The 19,182-nt window shown below is 52.6% G+C and overlaps 2 protein-coding genes across 2 annotated transcripts; one reads left to right on the top strand and one right to left on the bottom strand.

Moving 5' to 3' along the window:
* Positions 1–2,123: 2,123 nt before the first annotated feature.
* On the bottom strand, positions 2,124–3,184 carry LOC123099643 (translation initiation factor IF-2-like). Its single transcript, XM_044521763.1, has 2 exons — positions 2,671–3,184; positions 2,124–2,433 (listed from the first exon to the last, which is right to left on the bottom strand). Exons 1-2 carry the CDS (start codon positions 3,098–3,100, stop codon positions 2,396–2,398), a joined length of 468 nt encoding a protein of 155 aa, XP_044377698.1. The 5' UTR covers positions 3,101–3,184; the 3' UTR covers positions 2,124–2,395.
* Positions 3,185–6,077: 2,893 nt separating this feature from the next.
* Positions 6,078–8,367, top strand: LOC123096282 (NAC domain-containing protein 71). Its single transcript, XM_044517974.1, has 2 exons — positions 6,078–6,658; positions 7,113–8,367. Exons 1-2 carry the CDS (start codon positions 6,191–6,193, stop codon positions 7,650–7,652), a joined length of 1,008 nt encoding a protein of 335 aa, XP_044373909.1. The 5' UTR covers positions 6,078–6,190; the 3' UTR covers positions 7,653–8,367.
* Positions 8,368–19,182: the final 10,815 nt, after the last annotated feature.

Genomic DNA, 19,182 nt, shown 5'->3' with positions numbered 1-19,182 from the left:
CATGCAACACTGTTGGACGGCGTAGGAGAGGTCGGGGCGTGTCAACGTGATGTACTGCAGAGCCCCGGCCAAGCTGCGGTAGAGCGACGGGTCGTGGAAGAGCGGCCCAGTGTCGGTGGAGAGCTTGGCCAGCGTGTCGACCGGAGTGGAGATGGGCTTGCAGTTAAGCATGCCAGCACGGTCGAGGATCTCCAGGGCGTACTATTCCTGGGAAAGAAACAGGCCACGTGCGGTGGTGGTGACGTTGATGCCGAGGAAGTGGTGGAGCGCGCCGAGGTCAGTCATGGCGAACTCGCGGTGGAGAGCCTGGATGACGGAGTCGAGCACCGCGCCCGAGCTGGCGGTGAGGATGATGACGTCGACGTAGAGGAGCAGGTAGGCGAGGTGATCACCTCGTCGGAGGACGAAGAGCGAGGAGTCCGATCGCGACGCGACGAAGCCAAGCGTCCGCAGATAGGACGTGAACCTGGTGAACCACGCCCGAGGCGCCTGCTTGAGACCGTAAAGAGAACGGTTCAGCCAGCAAACGTGCGATGGTGAGCTGGTGTCGACGAAGCCGGACGGCTGGTGACTGTAGACTGTCTCCGCGAGGTGGCCGTGGAGGAAGGCGTTCTTGACGTCCAGCTCATGTATGGGCCACGACTGGCCGGCGGCGATGCTCAGAACAGTCCGAATGGTGGCCGGTTTGACCACGGGGCTGAACGTCTTGGTGTAGTCGATGCCGGCCTGCTGCATGAAACCGCGAAGCACCCACCGCGCCTTGTAACGCGCAAGAGTGCCATCCGGATGAAACTTGTGCCGGAAAATCCACTTGCCTGAAACGACATTGGCACTTGCAGGACGAGACACTAAACACCACGTATTATTCTTCATCAGTGCGTTATATTCCTCTAGCATCGCAGCATACCAATTTGGGCCTCGAAGGGCAGCACGATAGGAAGAAGGAATGGGGCTGATGGGCGGGGTCGTGGTGTGGAGTGCTTTGGGCTGGGCAAAGCCAGATTTTGCTCGTGTGCGCATGCGATGGAGGTTTGTGGGTGGTGCAACCGGGATGGCTCGTGGTGGGAGGGGCGGGACAAATGGCGCACATGGACTGGCTGCATGGGAGCTGTCCGAGGCGGGGGTTGGTGGATCGGCTGGCGTGCAGGGAAAGTGGGGCGTGCACGGGGAGGCAGGTTCACGGGGCGAGGTGATTGGCGGGGCACGCGGGCTGCATGGCTCGGGAGGGGGGCGCGCGGTGGATGAGCCGGGGCGCTCGTTGGTGGAGCGGAGTAGACGCGGATTGGCCGGGGCGCTCGTTGGTGGAGCAGGGCTGGTAGGTGGAGGAGGGGTCGGTGCGGATCCCGGGGTGGGTGGCCGATATGGGAGGTACGAGGTACGGGGTTCGGGGCAGATTTGGTGGACCGGATTTTCTGTGGTCGACGGAAGAGGGGAGGAGCGAGGGTGATCGGCAGGAAAATAGGGGAAGGCGCTCTCGTCGAACGTGACGTGTCGGGAAATAATGACTTTGCGAGTAGATAGGTCAAGACACCGGTAGCCCTTGTGCTCTAGAGGATATCCGAGGAAAACACAGCGAGACGACCGAGGGGCGAGTTTGTGTGGGCTAGTGGCAATGGTGTTGGGGAAACAGAGACACCCAAAGGCGCGCATGTGGTCGTATGTGGGGTGTTGACCTAGAAGAAGGAAGTGAGGCGTCACGAAGTTGATGGCCGAGGAGGGGCGCCGGTTGAGGATGTAGGTGGCGGTGTGGAGTGCCTAGACCCAAAGGGGAGGGGGCGGAAGGTTTGCGTGGATGAGAAGCACACGGAGAACGTCGTTGGTGGTACGGATAAGGCGCTCGGCCTTGCCGTTTTGTGGCGAGGTGTGTGGGCATGATAAGCGGAAGGAAACACCGCGGCGAGAGAATAAATCACGCAAGGAGGAGGTGAGGAATTCACCACCGTTGTCGCACTGCATACATTAAATTGTGACGTGAAATTGTGTGAGAACATACGCAAAGAAACGTGAGACGGTGTCAGCGGTATCGGATTTGTTGCGCAAGGGGAACGTCCACGAGTAGTGTGAGTAGTCATCTAGAATTACAAGATAATATTGAAAGCCAGAGAAACTAGGTACCGGCGAGGTCCATAAGTCACAATGTATTAATTGGAAAGGTGCACTTGTTTTGGAAGTGGAAAGGGAAAAAGGCAGCCGTGGCTGCTTGCCTAGTTTACATGATGAGCAGACGGAGTTGCTAGGCCTATTTTTATTACAAGTTGGAAGAAAATCACGTGCTAGAATAGAAACTGATTTATTGCTAGCATGCCCTAAGCGAAGATGCCAGATGTCATCGGTGACGACGGAGAGTGCTGCCTGGACGCCGGAGTTGGTGAAGAAGGGGTAGAGATCCCCGTGGCTATTGGACCTCATGATGAGCTTCCCCGTGGCTAGGTCCTTCACGGAAAAACCGAAAAGGTCAAAAGTGATAGAACAAAAGTTATCTTGTGTAAAACGATGTACAGAGATCAAGTTTTTGATTATGGTAGGGGATATGAGGACGTCATTGAGAGAAAAATTAGACACAGTAGTAGAGCCTACAACGGTAATGGGAAGACGAGACCCGTCGCCTACTAAAATGCCAGAGGAATGACGCAATGATGTAGAAAAGTTGACGCCAGCGTGAGTAGTTACCCGACTCGAGTTGGAGCTTGGTGGTGAAGTAGTGCGCGATGGAGGGCGGGAGGCCGGCCGTGGAGGAAGGACCGGCGACGGAGCCGCCGAGGCCGGGATGGGGGACGAGGGCGCCGCCTGTGCCGCCGAGCGGGAGGCGCGGAACGGGGGTGCTGCCGGCCGTCCGAAGGACGCCCGTGGTCGGGGCAGGGGGCACCACGCGAGGTGCCGAGGTGGAGGAGGAAGGAGCCGCAGCCCCTTCGGGCATGGGCGTTTTGCCCAGATCGCCAAGGTGCGCGCGGCGCAGTGCTGGGGCGACCGCGGCAGCGGGCGCGGCCTGGGAAGGGGTGACCGGGGCGGGAGCAGCGGTGGCGATGGGGACGGCGGCGAGCGGAGTGGGCGCCGGCGCGTCGAAGTCCGCCGAGCGGGTGCGGCGGAGGAGACGGTGCATAGCGGAAGCGGTGGGAGAGAGAAGGATCGGAGGTGTTTGCGTCTGATACCAAGTTTGGTTATGCCACACTCACACACTGCCTGTATTCATGCATCCGGCACACATATATACAGTTTACATGAGAGAGAGCTGTGAGAACGTGGGAGTACAACGGCATAAGCCAGTAATCGCTAACATGCAGGAGACGATAAGCACAAAGTGCATGCGGCCGTTGAGGACGCGGATGACGCGGGCTGCATGGTTAGCCACCTGAGGAGCGGGACGTGGGCACGTTCCAACAGAAAAAACATGTCAAACTCGATGCAGAGTATGAAAACACTGGGTTTTGACGGACTAAAGTTTGAGTTGTATGACTGCCTGGCTTGCATGAAAAAAAACCAGCCGACCCGAAATTCAAAGCACCTCTCTGGCTAATGGAGTTTACACTATGAGGAAGGATGCAGGCTGCGGTAAATCCAGGTGATCAAACGACAAGCGAAACATAGCACAGAGCCTTGCCAAGAGTTTCTGTATTGACATGTGACATAGAGATGCAGAACAGATATTGTTAGATTCAGTTAAAGAAAAACACTTTCCATCACTATCATTTTTGTGCCAAATAATTAAATATACACCTCAATAATCTTTTTTGAAATAAATTCTTGAAATATGCTAAAAGTTGACCAGAAATTAACGACAAGCAGAACATGGCACAGAGCCTATATCCTCTAGGCCAAGAGTTTTTGTATTGAGATGTGAATTAGAGATGCATAACATATATTGTTAGATTCAAGTAAAAAAAACACTTTCCGAACACAATCATTTTTGTACCAAATAATTAAATATACATCTCAATAATCACTGGTTGAAATAAATTCTTGAAATACCCTAAAAGCTGACCACAAACCGAGCATGGCACAGAGCCCACATCCTCTATTTTTTGGAATTTTGTTTTTTTTTAACACACTACAGACGCAAGCGCTCATAAATACGCGCATAAACTCATCCATATGAACGCATACACGCACACCCTATCCCTATGAGCACCTTCGAGAGACTTAGCTGGCATATCATCTTGAGATTTACGAAGTCACCGTAGGTGCCTCGTCGTCGACGGGAACGTCTCCTCCCACCGAAAACGCATCAGCATAAATTTTGAAATAAATGCAGGAAAAATGCGAGCATCAGGATTTGAACCCTTATGGGCCGGGGATACTACTGTCCCTCTAACTATCCAACTATAGGTTGGTTCGCTTCTGAAATTTTGGTTGGGTCGTTTGCTCTGGCTATTTTGATGTTGTAGTGGATTATTATGTCCACCAAGTTTTTGTCTATTTGATGTTAGACGCTTTAGATAAGTCAAGGGTTCGACAGCGATGACGACAACTCTAGAGAGTTGATCCTTAGCAACACATACTTGAAGACTTCCCAGCTGTCATCGAGAAGGTCAAACCGACATCGATAAAGTGGAGCGGTAATATTGGTCGTTAAATGATCTAAGGATCTCGATGTGATTTTTGTTATATTTTTTTGTGAAAATGTCTACATTTGTTATAAAAGTTCATCAAAAGTACAAAGCATCTCAAATGTAATGAAAATTATATTAAGATTCCGAGACCACCGAACGACCACTACTGCCGCCAAAACGAGTCCCAACGCGCCGTTGTAGCCGCTCTTCATTAGAGCTGGCTTGACCTTGTCGATGACAGTCGGGATGTCTTCGTGCGCAGTGCCCTTGAGCCACAGTTGTTGTCGCTGGACCCTTAAATAGATCTGAATCATATGACACGAAATCTGGCGACATGACGAGAAATCTTAACCTCGCCGCCCTAAGGAGACGGTAGGAATCTATGCCGGATTTTTGTCGACTGCGTCTAGACAGACGAACTCGAGGAGGAGGAACCTGGAAGAAAGAAAAAGCGCTGTCATCTGCCCGAGCGCCGCGTCTGTGAGGACTAAAGAAACCCGACCTAACTACTAACCGGAGCACAGGCACCGGAATTCTACTCTTCGCCACCGGTAGCCAGAGCGGCGGGCAGGGCAGAGGCGAATCCACGGGCTCATCGGTGAAGCTTGGAGGAGAGAGTTTGGTGGCAGGGCAGAGGCGAATCTCTATGTCAATGCAAGTTCTTTTTAAGTAATAGAGATTTTGAATGTCAATAAATATTTACATAAACTTGGTTGATGTTTAAAAAGTTTGACTCGAGACGAAGCTAATATATGAAGTAGAGTAAATAAAAACGGAAGGAGTACAATGTTAAATTTTTTATATCTTATCGCCGAGGGTGAAATCTGTTTCAAAAGATTAGATTTACCATTGCAGAAAAAAAGGAGAAAGATCAAACTTGCCCAAAAAGTTATCCTAGGGACCTACACCTACCGGGCACTTAGTCGCCTAGGAGTAGGTGACAGTACAGATTTCGATGCAAGTTCAACAGAAGACGATTTTAACCTACCCTAAAAGCTGACCACAAGGCGCCTAGATATCATCGACGGTGGCGATCGATGCAAGTTTTAAACTTGAAATCCGCGGAATCCGCAACGAAACACTTTTTTTTTACCCTATACGAGCCGAGAGACGGACCAAGTGGACTATGGGAATCTCGACGACCCGTACAATTATCCCAAGGGCCGCAAGCATCCGGTGGGCCCCGCGCAACATGCCCCCCTTCCTAACCCGGGCCCCACCGCACAGGCAGGTACGGACCGCCCCTCGTCATATCTCACGGGCTCGGATGCTCCCTCGCCATCCCAGACGGCGACATAACTGCTGACGTCATCCATGACAATTGAGCTCCCCCGCTGGCCCCACGCCTTCATCCGACGGCTCACACGTCCCGTCGCCCGTCCGATGGTCGACACGTGGGTTGTCATCCGACGGTCAACCAGCCCCCTCCTCCCCAACTTGCACGTGCGTCACATCGCGCCCTCCCCGTCCGCCCGTCGACACCCCCGCCTATATATACGGGCGGGTACGGCGAGCTTATGTTCCATTCCAAATCTTCCCCCCCAAGCTCGAGCCGCCGCCGCCGCCGATCAGTCGAACCAGCCCCCTCACTAACCAATCTCCCGAGCGCCCGCTGCCCCCCGACCTCAAGCCCCCGTTCGTGAATGGACCACGGCTTCGACGGCGCGCTCCAGCTGCCCCCGGGGTTCAGGTTCCACCCCACGGACGAGGAGCTGGTGATGTACTACCTGTGCCGCAAGTGCGGCGGCCTGCCCATCGCCGCGCCGGTGATCGCCGAGGTCGACCTGTACAAGTTCGAGCCGTGGCGGTTGCCGGAGAAGGCGGCGGGAGGAGGGCCGGACGCCAAGGAGTGGTACTTCTTCTCGCCGCGCGACCGCAAGTACCCCAACGGGTCGCGGCCGAACCGCGCCGCCGGGACTGGGTACTGGAAGGCCACGGGTGCCGACAAGCCCGTGGGGTCGCCCCGCCCCGTGGCCATCAAGAAGGCCCTCGTCTTCTACGCCGGCAAGCCCCCCAAGGGCGTCAAGACCAACTGGATCATGCACGAGTACCGCCTCGCCGACGTCGACCGCTCCGCCGCCGCCCGCAAGAAGTCCAACAACGCGCTCAGGGTAACCACCTTTGTCAATCTGCGCTGATGCTTGGCTGTCTCGTTTAATCCCTTCCTCTTTCAGCATTAGCGAGAGATTTACCGTTCATTTAAAAAGAGATCGACCGGGAGATCTTTCTTGAAATAGCAAGTGGTATTTTAGCTTTAGAAAAGTCAATTGGCAGGTTAGGTGCGTCGTGCCCATGCGAAAAAGAACAAGGGAAAATGGTCAAGTTGCAGCACGCTCAAGTTGTCACAGCCTGTAGTTTGGCAGCGACGTGCGCGCGGAAAGCAATTGCGGCGGTCGCATGGCGTCATGGCTCACGCACCGCGGGATGGAGACAACGCCGCCCGCCCGCCCTCCCCATCTCCCGTCCACGTACACGTACACTAGCTTAGGTTGCTTTTCAAATAAAAAATCTTGCTCGATCGATCGATCGCCGTCGCTGAGACTTTTCTCTTCCTGATCTTTGCAGCTGGATGACTGGGTGCTCTGCCGAATCTACAACAAGAAGGGCGTCATCGAGCGGTACGACACGGCGGACTCCGACGCCGCCGACGTCAAGCCGGCGCCGGCGCCGGCTGCCAAGAACTCGCGGCCGGGCCAGTACCACGCTGCTGGGCCGGCGATGAAGGTCGAGCTGTCCGACTACGGGTTCTACCAGCAGCCGTCGCCGCCGGCCACGGAGATGCTCTGCTTCGACCGCTCCGGGTCGGCGGACCGGGACTCGAACTCGAACCACTCCATGCCGCGCCTGCACACGGACTCCAGCTCCTCGGAGCGCGCGCTGTCCTCGCCCTCGCCCGACTTCCCGAGCGACATGGACTACGCGGAGAGCCAGCACGCGGCCGGCCTCGCCGAGGGATGGCCGGGCGACGACTGGGGCGGCGTCATAGACGACGACGGGTTCGTCATCGACGGCTCGCTCATCTTCGACCCGCCGTCGCCGGGCGCCTTCGCCCGCGACGCCGCCGCGTTCGGCGACATGCTCACGTACCTGCAGAAACCGTTCTGAATGAACGCGGCATCCGTCAGACCCCTCTTCCTTAGCAGCCCCCACTAACATGTTCGTCAGGTCTCGTGTAATTCGGTTCAGGAAAACTGATTAGGCGTGCAAAGCTTCCGAAACCTATGCAGATTAGAGGAAACTTAGTGAGGATTAACCCGCACAAATCTGATACCCCTAGATCGACCGATCGATCGGGGTTCGGATGCAGAGTTTTCCCAAACTTATACGTACATACCAGGTGTTAGCCTCGTCAGGTTTTGGATGGCATTTGGGCGACTTGGTACAAGCTAGGATCGTTGTACCATGTGCCCTGCTGCCCCTGCTCCTTTGGCTGCCGCTTGGACATGGCAAGCATGCATGGTCAGGTAGCCGTCGGGTAATATTTCAACTTTTGCTGTGGTCATATTGGTAGATTCCAAATTAGTAGAAAGTAGAGGTCATCAAACGAGAAAATGAAACCGAAGTTTTGGGTTCAGGAGCTGTGGATCGTGTTGTGTAGCTAGTGTAGAGTTGGTTCGGGTTATTATTTTCTTCTCGAAGGACTTGGTTCAGTGTCGTGGCAGCTGGCTGACGCTTTTAGGTCATGTTGTGTCATGTGTAATTGTAATTGCGAAGATGGTGTGATAGAGTCGCTTTCAGTGGTGGTCACTCGGGTGACCTGGAAATCCAATTTTGTAATGCAATTATCGTAATAATTAAACAGTGATGTCAATTGTAGTTATCTATGGCCTCATTCTGCTTCTGCCCTGCGCCTGCTGAGGTTTGCTTGCACGGTTGTGTCCGTTGGTTCTGAATCTAGTCATGCAACTACAGGAGAGACGCCATGCATGCATGCCACTTTTGAACTACTCGAAGTGTGATTCCTTCTCTTTTGGTTGTTGTTGCGGGGCATCTCGAGTCATGGATGTATGCCCTGCTGAAGTGCACGTAGGTAGGAACACTTTCAGAAATTATCTGCATATACTAAGTTTTAAGCAGGTTCTATGTTTTAAGTTTACGAAAATAGTTTCAAGTGAACTCATAGCAAATTTCTGAATGTTTCAAATAAATCGTACCTGTTTCAGAAAATACGATCTTGACAACTTTCATGCTTCGAAGCAGAGCTTTAGGTATAACATAACCTAGTTTAATGGGCAATCTTTTTTAATAATTTCTTCAAGGTTACGTCAAGAATATCGAGATCATAGATAGAAGGTGCCAAGATGACAATCTTTTTTAATGTTGGAGATCTACTATTTCCAAGCACCAAATATCTACACAAATTTGATCCATATATACAAATCTCTGGTAGAGCCTTTATAGCACTCATTTTACTCCAGACGAGCTGGACAAGACCTATCATAGCACCCATTTTACTACTCTAGGCGAGTATCCCGCCTCCTCAGTCTGCGAAACCAAATTTCTTGGTATGAACTCCACCATGATCCTCGGTCTACCAGTATTCAGCCGTGGGCGCCTCCAGGTTCAAGTTTTGGACAGCAGACTGCAGATAGGTTGTAATGGAGGGGATGACCAAAGTGCGCGGTTTGTAATCATGTATTGTCTTGATTAAGCACCTTGGAACTATTGTTGTCTTCAGAAAAAAAAATCATGCATCCAAAGGTAAATTTACTCTACCAACGGATGGACACTCCAGTTTTAAGCAATCGTTGTATCTATGGCAGGGCACTCACACATACAATAGTTGCAAAATTCTTTGTGGTTCAAGAAGCTAGCTAAACATGCATGTTATGTTACAGCAAAGCTTTTTCTTACGGTAAAGATATATAGCTTTTTGTTGAGTAATATTGTTGCATCAAGGATACACACAACCTCCACACCATTGGGATGCACGTAATCAACACCAACACACACAAAAAAATAATCACATGTCTACCAGCTCATAACTATGCTTAGATGGAGGAAAAAGAAAAGACCTCGAAGCGATACGACATTGATCAATGGCACCAATTATCTTTTGACAATACAAGAACTAGAAGGAACGTTCTCCAATGGCAACACCTCTAGAAAGAAAACAACGCATAGGTGCCGCCGTCGTGGAATCCAACAATAGAAGGTCAGCTAGTGGGTTTTCATCTGAAGATCAAGTCCAAACAAACTTCAAGCAAATTCCTTTAATAGTCATTAGTAGGTATAACCGACAAGAGTCCGATCTACGGTTTTCATCCAGAAACTCAAGATCACGTATTCGAGATGCACAATGGACAATCGGTAGAATAGTCACGAATGTCGTGCATGATCTGTGCCTGCAATGCGGTTACAATGAGGCTGTTAGCAATGCCTGCAGTGTGGTTAGAACGAGGTTGTTAGGACAACCCATCCTTCCATGTTTCCATGCAGGGCTATGCATGCACGCTCCGGTCGTCGCACATGGGCAGCACGTAAAATAATTGTACGTGCGATGCTCCAGCCTGCAACTATAGATTCGGTATCATGTGATCGGGCATCTTTCTGCGAGAAATACAGTGGAGGCATGTGACGGCGCATGTAGGCGGCAGCCCACAGGCCGGTCAACGGCGACGTACGGATACCTGAGCCCGGATATCCCGCGAGCATCGGCGGCCGGGCCCCGCCGCTCATCATGTAGTCCAGCGGAGGCGACGGGAGATCATGTGGGGACTGGTGGCTGCACAGCGCGCCCTCGCCTCGCGGCTGCCAATGGCCGTTTGTGTATAATGTGACGCTCCGACACCACCAACTCCACCTGGTCGATCGAGCCAGTCCGGCCGGTGCGCCAGGTGCTGGCAGCATAGTAGTAGTAGTGTAAAAACTCTAGCAGCACATCATCACCGTGATAATGGCCTGCATACGTACCATTCTCAGCCCAAAAAACGGTCTAACGAATTCGGCACATCGACATCGGTCTCCTTGAATTTTGCATGCCGCTCGCAAATAGTGCCTTCACGAATTTTGCACGCCGCTCGCAAATAGTAGTGTTTCAGGGAGAGGGGATTGGAGACTCAACGCATTCTTTCCATTCATCGATGAGGCCGTATATATACAGTTACAGAGGGCCACTTGTGGTGGTGATCGTGCGCCACTACTCATGCCATCGTGCTCCACTACATGGGAATCGTGGCATACATACATAGCGTATGCTCAAGGCTATCTACGTATAGTCTATCACCCCCGCAGTCGTGTCGTCGGTTTTGGCGACGCAAAGACTGGACCGAAACTGAAGAAACACGTCCTGGGGCAGACCTTTGGTCATCACATCAGCGAGCTGCTGCGACGTGGGGATGTGAAGGACGCGAAATTGGCCAAGAGCCACGCGCTCGCGCACAAAATGGATGTCCAGCTCCACGTGCTTGGTGAGGCGATGATGGATGGGGTTGGCCGACAAGTAGACTGCCGACACATTGTCGCAGAACACGAGCGTGGCCGTGGTCACCGGAGCGAGCAGTTCACCAAGGAGCTGCCGGAGCCACACGCATTCCGCGACGGCATTGGCGACGCCGCGGTACTCGGCCTCAGCGCTGGACCGGGACACGGTGGCATGTCGCTTGGAAGACCATGACACCAGAGCATCACCAAGGTAGACGCAGATCCCGGACGTCGATCGGCGCGTGTCGGGGCAGCCGGCCCAGTCGGCGTCGGTGTAGGCGCGGAGCTCGAGCGTTGGTGAAGCGTGAAGATGAAGCCCGAGGGACGGCGTGCCACGGACGTAGCAGAGCACCCGCTTGATCAGGTTCTGGTGACAAGCACGGGGGTCGTGCATGTGGAGGCAGATCTGCTGGACCGCATACGCGAGCTCGGGGCGCGTGATGGTGAGATACTGCAGTGCTCCGGCGAGGCTGCGGTAGGCGGAGGCGTCATCGACAGGAGGCCCGTCAGCCTGTGCCAGCTTGCCCTTGGTGTCAACAGGCGTGGGGGAGGGCCGGCAGGTGTCCATCCCGGCGCGCTCGAGCACGTCCTCAGCGTATTGCTGCTGGCAGAGGAAGAAACCAGCAGCAGTGCGGGTGACCCGGATACCGAGGAAGAAGTGCAGAGCTCCTAGGTCCTTCATGGCAAACTCACTGGTGAGATGGCGCACGATGTGTTGGAGGAGAGCCGGGGAAGACGCCGTGAGCACAACGTCGTCGACGTAGAGTAGTAGGAACGCGGCATCCGCACCTCGGGCCAGCGTGAACAGAGATGAGTCAGAGCGCGCGGCAACGAAGCCGATGGTGAGGACGGTGCGTGGCGCCTGTTTGAGACCGTAGAGCGACTTGGCCAGCCGACAGACATGATCGGGCTTGCTGGTGTCGACGAAGCCGGCGGGCTGCAAGCAGTAGACCTCCTCCTCGAGCGTGCCATGGAGGAACGCGTTCTTGACGTCCAGTTGGTGCACAGGCCAGCAGCGCGACGCAGCGATGGTGAGGACGGTGCGAATCGTGGTCGGCTTGACGACGGGCGCGAAGGTCTTGCCGTAGTCGACGCCGGCGCATTGGCGGAAGCCACGCACAACCCAGCGGGCCTTGTAACGCTCGAGGGAGCCATCCGCCCGGTACTTGTGCTTGAAAATCCACTTACCAGTGATCAAGTTGGCGCCGGGCGGGCGCGGCACCAGGTCCCATGTCCGGTTGCTGACCAGAGCTGTGTACTCCTCGCGCATGGCCGCGAGCCAGTTGGGGTCGCGCACGGCCACACGAACAGAGCTGGGCACGGGCGATACCGCCGTCGTGGAGGTAGCCGTGGCTGCATCATAGTAGCGCGGGTTGGGCCGGACGATGCCGGACTGAGACCGCGTGACCATCGGCCGGGGCGGCGCCGCAAGGGGCGCGCGAGCGGCGGTGGACGAGCTGGAAGGAGCGGATGGCGCGCCGGACGGCGAGCCACCAGAGCCGTGCGACGAGGACGACGCAACGGTGCTGGAGCCAGTGGAGAGCTCGCTGCAAGCACCAGCGCCGCGCGAGCCGTCGATCCCAGATCCGACGCGGGCGCTTGAATCCGGTGAGCGCGCGACAGGTGGGGAAGACGCAGGCGCGTCCGATCGGGATCGAACGCCCACGCTTGAATCTAGCGAGCGCGCGGCAGGCGAGAAGGGCGCAGGCGTGTCCGATCGGGATCGGACGCCCACGCTTGAATCTAGCGAGCGCGCGGCAGGCGAGAAGGGCGCAGGCGCGTCCGATCGGGATCGGACGCCTACGCTTGAACCACCAGAGCGCGCGGGGGAGGTGTTGACGGCGCGAGGCGGAGCAGGCACCTGCAAAACAAGTGGCGCAACAGGCAGTGGTGTAGGCGGCGTGCTGTCAGCGACGGCGGGGCGAGCGAAAGGAAACATGCCCTCGTTGAAGAGGACATGGCGCGAGGTGAGAACCCGGCGAGAGGCCAAATCGAAGCAGCGATAGCCACGATGGTCTGACGGATATCCAAGGAAGACGCAGGCGGCAGGGCGGGCGTCGAGCTTATGGCGAGCAGTGGCGGCCGTGTTTGGGTAGCAGAGGCACCCGAAGACACGAAGCACGCTGTAGTCAGGAGCGACGCCTAGAAGCAGCTCATGCGGCGTGCTGGTATGGCAGGGCCTGCGGTTCAGCAGGTAGCTGGCAGTGTTGAGAGCCTCGGCCCAGAAGCGAGGCGGCATGGAGGCGTGAAGCAAGAGAGCGCGAACGCTGTTGTTCAGAGTGCGCAGCACACGCTCGGCCTTGCCGTTTTGCTGACTTGTGTAGGGGCAGGAGAGGCGAAGGACAGAGCCGTGTTCAGAGAGAAGAGAGCGCACGGAGTGACTGTCGAATTCGCGACCATTGTCAGTTTGATGAGAGAAGATGGGAAGCTGAAACTGAGTGCGAGCATATGCATAGAATTCACGCAAAATAGGCAGCACATCTGATTTGTTCTTAAGTGGGAAAGTCCACACGTAATGGGTGTAATCATCGAGCACGACGAGATAGTACTGATAACCAGAGATGCTTGTAATGGGAGACGTCCATACATCAAGATGTACTAACTGAAAGGGAAAGAAGGTACAACTTTGAGAATGCTGAAATGGCAGACGTGCATGCTTCCCTAAGCGGTAGGCATGACAGCTATGCGGAGCAGACTTGCTAAAACTAAACTGCTGTAGAGAGGCGAGGTGTTGAACTGGGGCGACGCCGGGGTGACCGAGACGCTGGTGAAGCAGATCGGTGCTGACTGCGCCCGCGAACGGACGCGCGCGCGACGGTGCTGGACCGGCCACAGAGTACAGATCGCCGGTGGAATCACAGCGCAGAATCACCGCCCTGGTCCTGAGATCCTTGACAGAGAAACCAAAGAGATCAAATACAACAGAAACCGGGTTGTCTCTACAGATTTGTCTAACAGAAAGAAGGTTTTTGATAAGAGAGGGAGCAACGAGTGTTGGAAATATGCCCTAGAGGCAATAATAAATGGTTATTATTATATTTCTTTGTTCATGTTAATTGTCTATTGTTCATGCTACAATTGTATTGTCCGGAAATCGTAATACAGGTGTGAATACATAGACCACAATGTGTCCCTAGTAAGCCTCTAGTTGACTAGCTCGTTGATCAATAGATAGTCATGGTTTCCTGACTATGGACATTGGATGTCGTTGATAACGGGATCACATCATTAGGAGAATGATGTGATGGACAAGACCCAATCCTAAGCATAGCATAAAAGATCACGTAGTTTCGTTTGCTAGAGCTTTTCCAATGTCAAGCATCTTTTCCTTAGACCATGAGATCGTGCAACTCCCGGATACCGTAGGAGTGCTTTGGGTGTGCCAAACGTCACAACGTAACTGGGTGACTATAAAGGTGCACTACGGGTATCTCCGAAAGTGTCTGTTGGGTTGGCACGGATCGAGACTGGGATTTGTCACTCCGTGTGACGGAGAGGTATCTCTGGGCCCACTCGGTAATGCATCATCATAATGAGCTCAATGTGACTAAGGCGTTAGTCACGGGATCATGCATTGCGGTACGAGTAAAGAGACTTGCCGGTAACGAGATTGAACAAGGTATTGGGATACCGACGATCGAATCTCGGGCAAGTAACATACCGATTGACAAAGGGAATTGTATACGGGATTGATTGAATCCTCGACATCGTGGTTCATCCGATGAGATCATCGTGGAACATGTGGGAGCCAACATGGGTATCCAGATCCCGCTGTTGGTTATTGACCGGAGAGGCGTCTCGGTCATGTCTGCATGTCTCCCGAACCCGTAGGGTCTACACACTTAAGGTTCGGTGACGCTAGGGTTGTAGAGATATGTGTATGCGGAAACCCGAAAGTTGTTCGGAGTCCCGGATGAGATCCCGAACGTCACGAGGAGTTCCGGAATGGTCCGGAGGTAAAGAATTATATATAGGAAGTCAAGTTTCGGCCACCGGGAAAGTTTCGGGGGTTACCGGTATTGTACCGGGACCACCGGAAGGGTCCCGGGGGTCCACCGGGTGGGGCCACCTATCCCGGAGGGCCCCGTGGGCTGAAGTGGGAAGGGAACCAGCCCCTAGTGGGCTGGGCGCCCCCCCATGGGCCTCCCCCCATGCGCCTAGGGTTGGAAACCCTAGGGTGGGGGGGCTTCCCACTTGCCTTGGGGGGCAAGGCACCCCCTTGGCCGCCGCCCCCCCACCCTAGATGGGTTTGGCCGGCGCCCCCCCTCCCAGGGGGCCTATATAAAGGGGGGGGGAGGGAGGGCAGCAAGATCTCAGCCTTGGGCGCCTCCCTCCTCCCCTGCTACACCTCTCTCTCTCTCGTAGAAGCTCGGCGAAGCCCTGCCGGCATCCCGCTACATCCACCACCACGCCGTCGTGCTGCTGGATCTCCATCAACCTCTCCTTCCCCCTTGCTAGATCAAGAAGGAGGAGACGTCGCTGCACCGTACGTGTGTTGAACGCGGAGGTGCCGTCCGTTCGGCACTCGGTCATCGGTGATTTGGATCACGGCGAGTACGACTCCGTCATCCACGTTCATTGGAACGCTTCCGCTCGCGATCTACAAGGGTATGTAGATGCACTCCTTTCCCCTCGTTGCTAGTATACTCCATAGATGCATCTTGGTGAGCGTAGGAAAATTTTAAAATTATGCTACGATTCCCAACAGTGGCATCATGAGCCAGGCCTATGCGTAGTTACTATGCACGAGTAGAACACAAAGAAGTTGTGGGCGTTGATGTTGCCAATTCTTCTTGCCGCTACTAGTCGTTTCTTGTTTCGGCGGCATTGTAGGATGAAGCGGCCCGGACCGACCTTACACGTACGCTTACGTGAGACAGGTTCCACCGACTGACATGCACTAGTTGCATAAGGTGGCTAGCGGGTGTCTGTCTCTCCTACTTTAGTCGGAACGGATTCGATGAAAAGGGTCCTTATGAAGGGTAAATAGAAATTGGCAAATCACGTTGTGGTCATACGTAGGTAAGAAACGTTCTTGCTAGAAACCTACAAACCACGTAAAAACTTGCAACAACAATTAGAGGACGTCTAACTTGTTTTTGCAGCATGTGTTATGTGATGTGATATGGCCAGAAGATGTGATGAATGATATATGTGATGTATGAGATTGATCATATTCTTGTAATAGGAATCACGACTTGCATGTCGATGAGTATGACAACCGGCAGGAGCCATAGGAGTTGTCTTTATTATTTTGCATGACCTGCGTGTCATTGAATAACGCCATGTAAATTACTTTACTTTGTTGCTAAACGCGTTAGCCATAGAAGTAGAAGTAATCGTTGGCGTGACGACTTCATGAAGACACAATGATGGAGATCATGGTGTCATGCCGGTGACGAAGATGATCATGGTGCCCCGAAGATGGAGATCAAAGGAGCATAATGATATTGGCCATATCATGTCACTATTTGATTGCATGTGATGTTTATCATGTTTTGCATCTTATTTGCTTAGAACGACGGTAGTAAGTAAGATGATCCCTTATGATAATTTCAAGAAAGTGTTCACCCTAACTGTGCACCGTTGCGAAGGTTCGTTGTTTCGAAGCACCACGTGATGATCGGGTGTGATAGATTCTAACGTTCGCATACAACGGGTGTTGACGAGCCTAGCATGTACAGACATGGCCTCGGAACACACGCAATACACTTAGGTTGACTTGACGAGCCTAGCATGTACAGACATGGCCTCGGAACACGGAGGACCGAAAGGTCGAGCATGAGTCGTATAGAAGATACGATCAACATGGAGATGTTCACCGATCTTGACTAGTCCGTCTCACGTGATGATCGGACACGGCCTAGTTAACTCGGATCATGTTTCACTTAGATGACTAGAGGGATGTCTATCTGAGTGGGAGTTCATTGAATAATTTGATTATATGAACTTAATTATCATGAACTTAGTCTAAAATCTTTACACTATGTCTTGTAGATCAAATGGCCAACGTTGTCCTCAATTTCAACGCGTTCCTAGAGAAAACCAAGCTGAAAGATGATGGCAGCAACTATACGGACTGGGTCCGGAACCTGAGGATCATCCTCATAGTAGCCAAGAAAGATTATGTCTTAGAAGCACCGCTAGGTGATGCACCAATCCCAGAGAACCAAGACGTTATGAACGCTTGGCAGCAGCGTGCTGATGATTACTCCCTCGTTCAGTGCGGCATGCTTTACAGCTTAGAACCGGGTCTCCAAAAGCGTTTTGAGAAACATGGAGCATATGAGATGTTCGAGGAGCTGAAATTGGTTTTCCAAGCTCATGCCCGGGTCGAGAGATATGAAGTCTCCGACAAGTTCTTCAGCTGTAAAATGGAGGAAAATAGTTCTGTAAGTGAGCACATACTCAGAATGTCTGGGTTGCACAACCGCTTGACTCAGCTGGGAGTTAATCTCCCGGATGACGCGGTCATTGACAGAATCCTTCAGTCGCTTCCACCAAGCTACAAGAGCTTTGTGATGAACTTCAATATGCAGGGGATGGAAAAGACCATTCCTGAGATATATTCAATGCTGAAATCAGCGGAGGTGGAGATCAGAAAAGAACATCAAGTGTTGATGGTGAATAAAACCACTAAGTTCAAGAAGGGCAAGGGTAAGAAGAACTTCAAGAAGGACGGCAAGGGAGTTGCCGCGCCCGGTAAGCCAGTTACTGGGAAGAAGTCAAAGAATGGACCCAAGCCTGAAACTGAGTGCTTTTATTGCAAGGGAAGTGGTCACTGGAAGCGGAACTGCCCCAAATACTTAGCGGACAAGAAGGCCGGCAACACCAAAGGTATATGTGATATACATGTAATTGATGTGTACCTTACCAGTACTCGTAGTAGCTCCTGGGTATTTGATACCGGTGCGGTTGCTCATATTTGTAACTCAAAACAGGAACTACGGAATAAACGGAGACTGGCGAAGGACGAGGTGACGATGCGCGTCGGGAATGGTTCCAAGGTCGATGTGATCGCCGTCGGCACGCTACCTCTGCATCTACCTACGGGATTAGTTTTAAACCTCAATAATTGTTATTTAGTGCCAGCTTTGAGCATGAACATTGTATCTGGATCTCGTTTAATTCGAGATGGCTACTCATTTAAATCCGAGAATAATGGTTGTTCTATTTATTTGAGAGATATGTTTTATGGTCATGCCCCGCTGGTCAATGGTTTATTCTTGATGAATCTCGAACGTGATGTTACACATATTCATAGTGTGAATACCAAAAGATGTAAAGTTGATAACGATAGTCCCACATACTTGTGGCACTGCCGCCTTGGTCACATTGGTGTCAAGCGCATGAAGAAGCTCCATGCAGATGGACTTTTGGAGTCTCTTGATTACGAATCATTTGACACGTGCGAACCATGCCTCATGGGTAAGATGACCAAGACTCCGTTCTCCGGAACAATGGAGCGAGCAACCAACTTATTGGAAATCATACATACCGATGTGTGCGGTCCAATGAGTGTTGAGGCTCGCGGAGGATATCGTTATGTTCTCACTCTCACTGATGACTTAAGTAGATATGGGTATGTCTACCTAATGAAACACAAGTCTGAAACCTTTGAAAAGTTCAAGGAATTTCAGAGTGAGGTTGAGAATCAACGTGACAGGAAAATAAAATTCTTACGATCAGATCGTGGTGGAGAATATTTAAGTCACGAGTTTGGTGCACACTTAAGGAAATGTGGAATAGTTTCACAACTCACGCCGCCTGGAACACCTCAGAGAAACGGTGTGTCCGAACGTCGTAATCGCACTCTATTGGATATGGTGCGATCTATGATGTCTCTTACCGATTTACCGCTCTCATTTTGGGGCTATGCTTTAGAGACTGCCGCATTCACTTTAAATAGGGCTCCGTCGAAATCCGTTGAGACGACACCGTATGAATTATGGTTTGGGAAGAAACCTAAGCTGTCGTTTCTAAAAGTTTGGGGATGCGATGCTTATGTCAAGAAACTTCAACCTGAAAAGCTCGAACCCAAGTCGGAAAAATGCGTCTTCATAGGATACCCTAAGGAAACTATTGGGTATACCTTCTACCTCAGATCCGAAGGCAAGATCTTCGTTGCCAAGAACGGGTCCTTTCTGGAGAAGGAGTTTCTCTCGAAAGAATTGAGTGGGAGGAAAGTGGAACTTGATGAGGTGATAGTCAC

The sequence above is a fragment of the Triticum aestivum genome, chromosome 4D, assembly GCF_018294505.1.
Source record: "Triticum aestivum cultivar Chinese Spring chromosome 4D, IWGSC CS RefSeq v2.1, whole genome shotgun sequence".
NCBI lineage: Eukaryota > Viridiplantae > Streptophyta > Magnoliopsida > Poales > Poaceae > Triticum > Triticum aestivum.
Note: the sequence above shows the minus strand (reverse complement) of the source record. Positions and strands in the feature narration are given on the sequence as shown.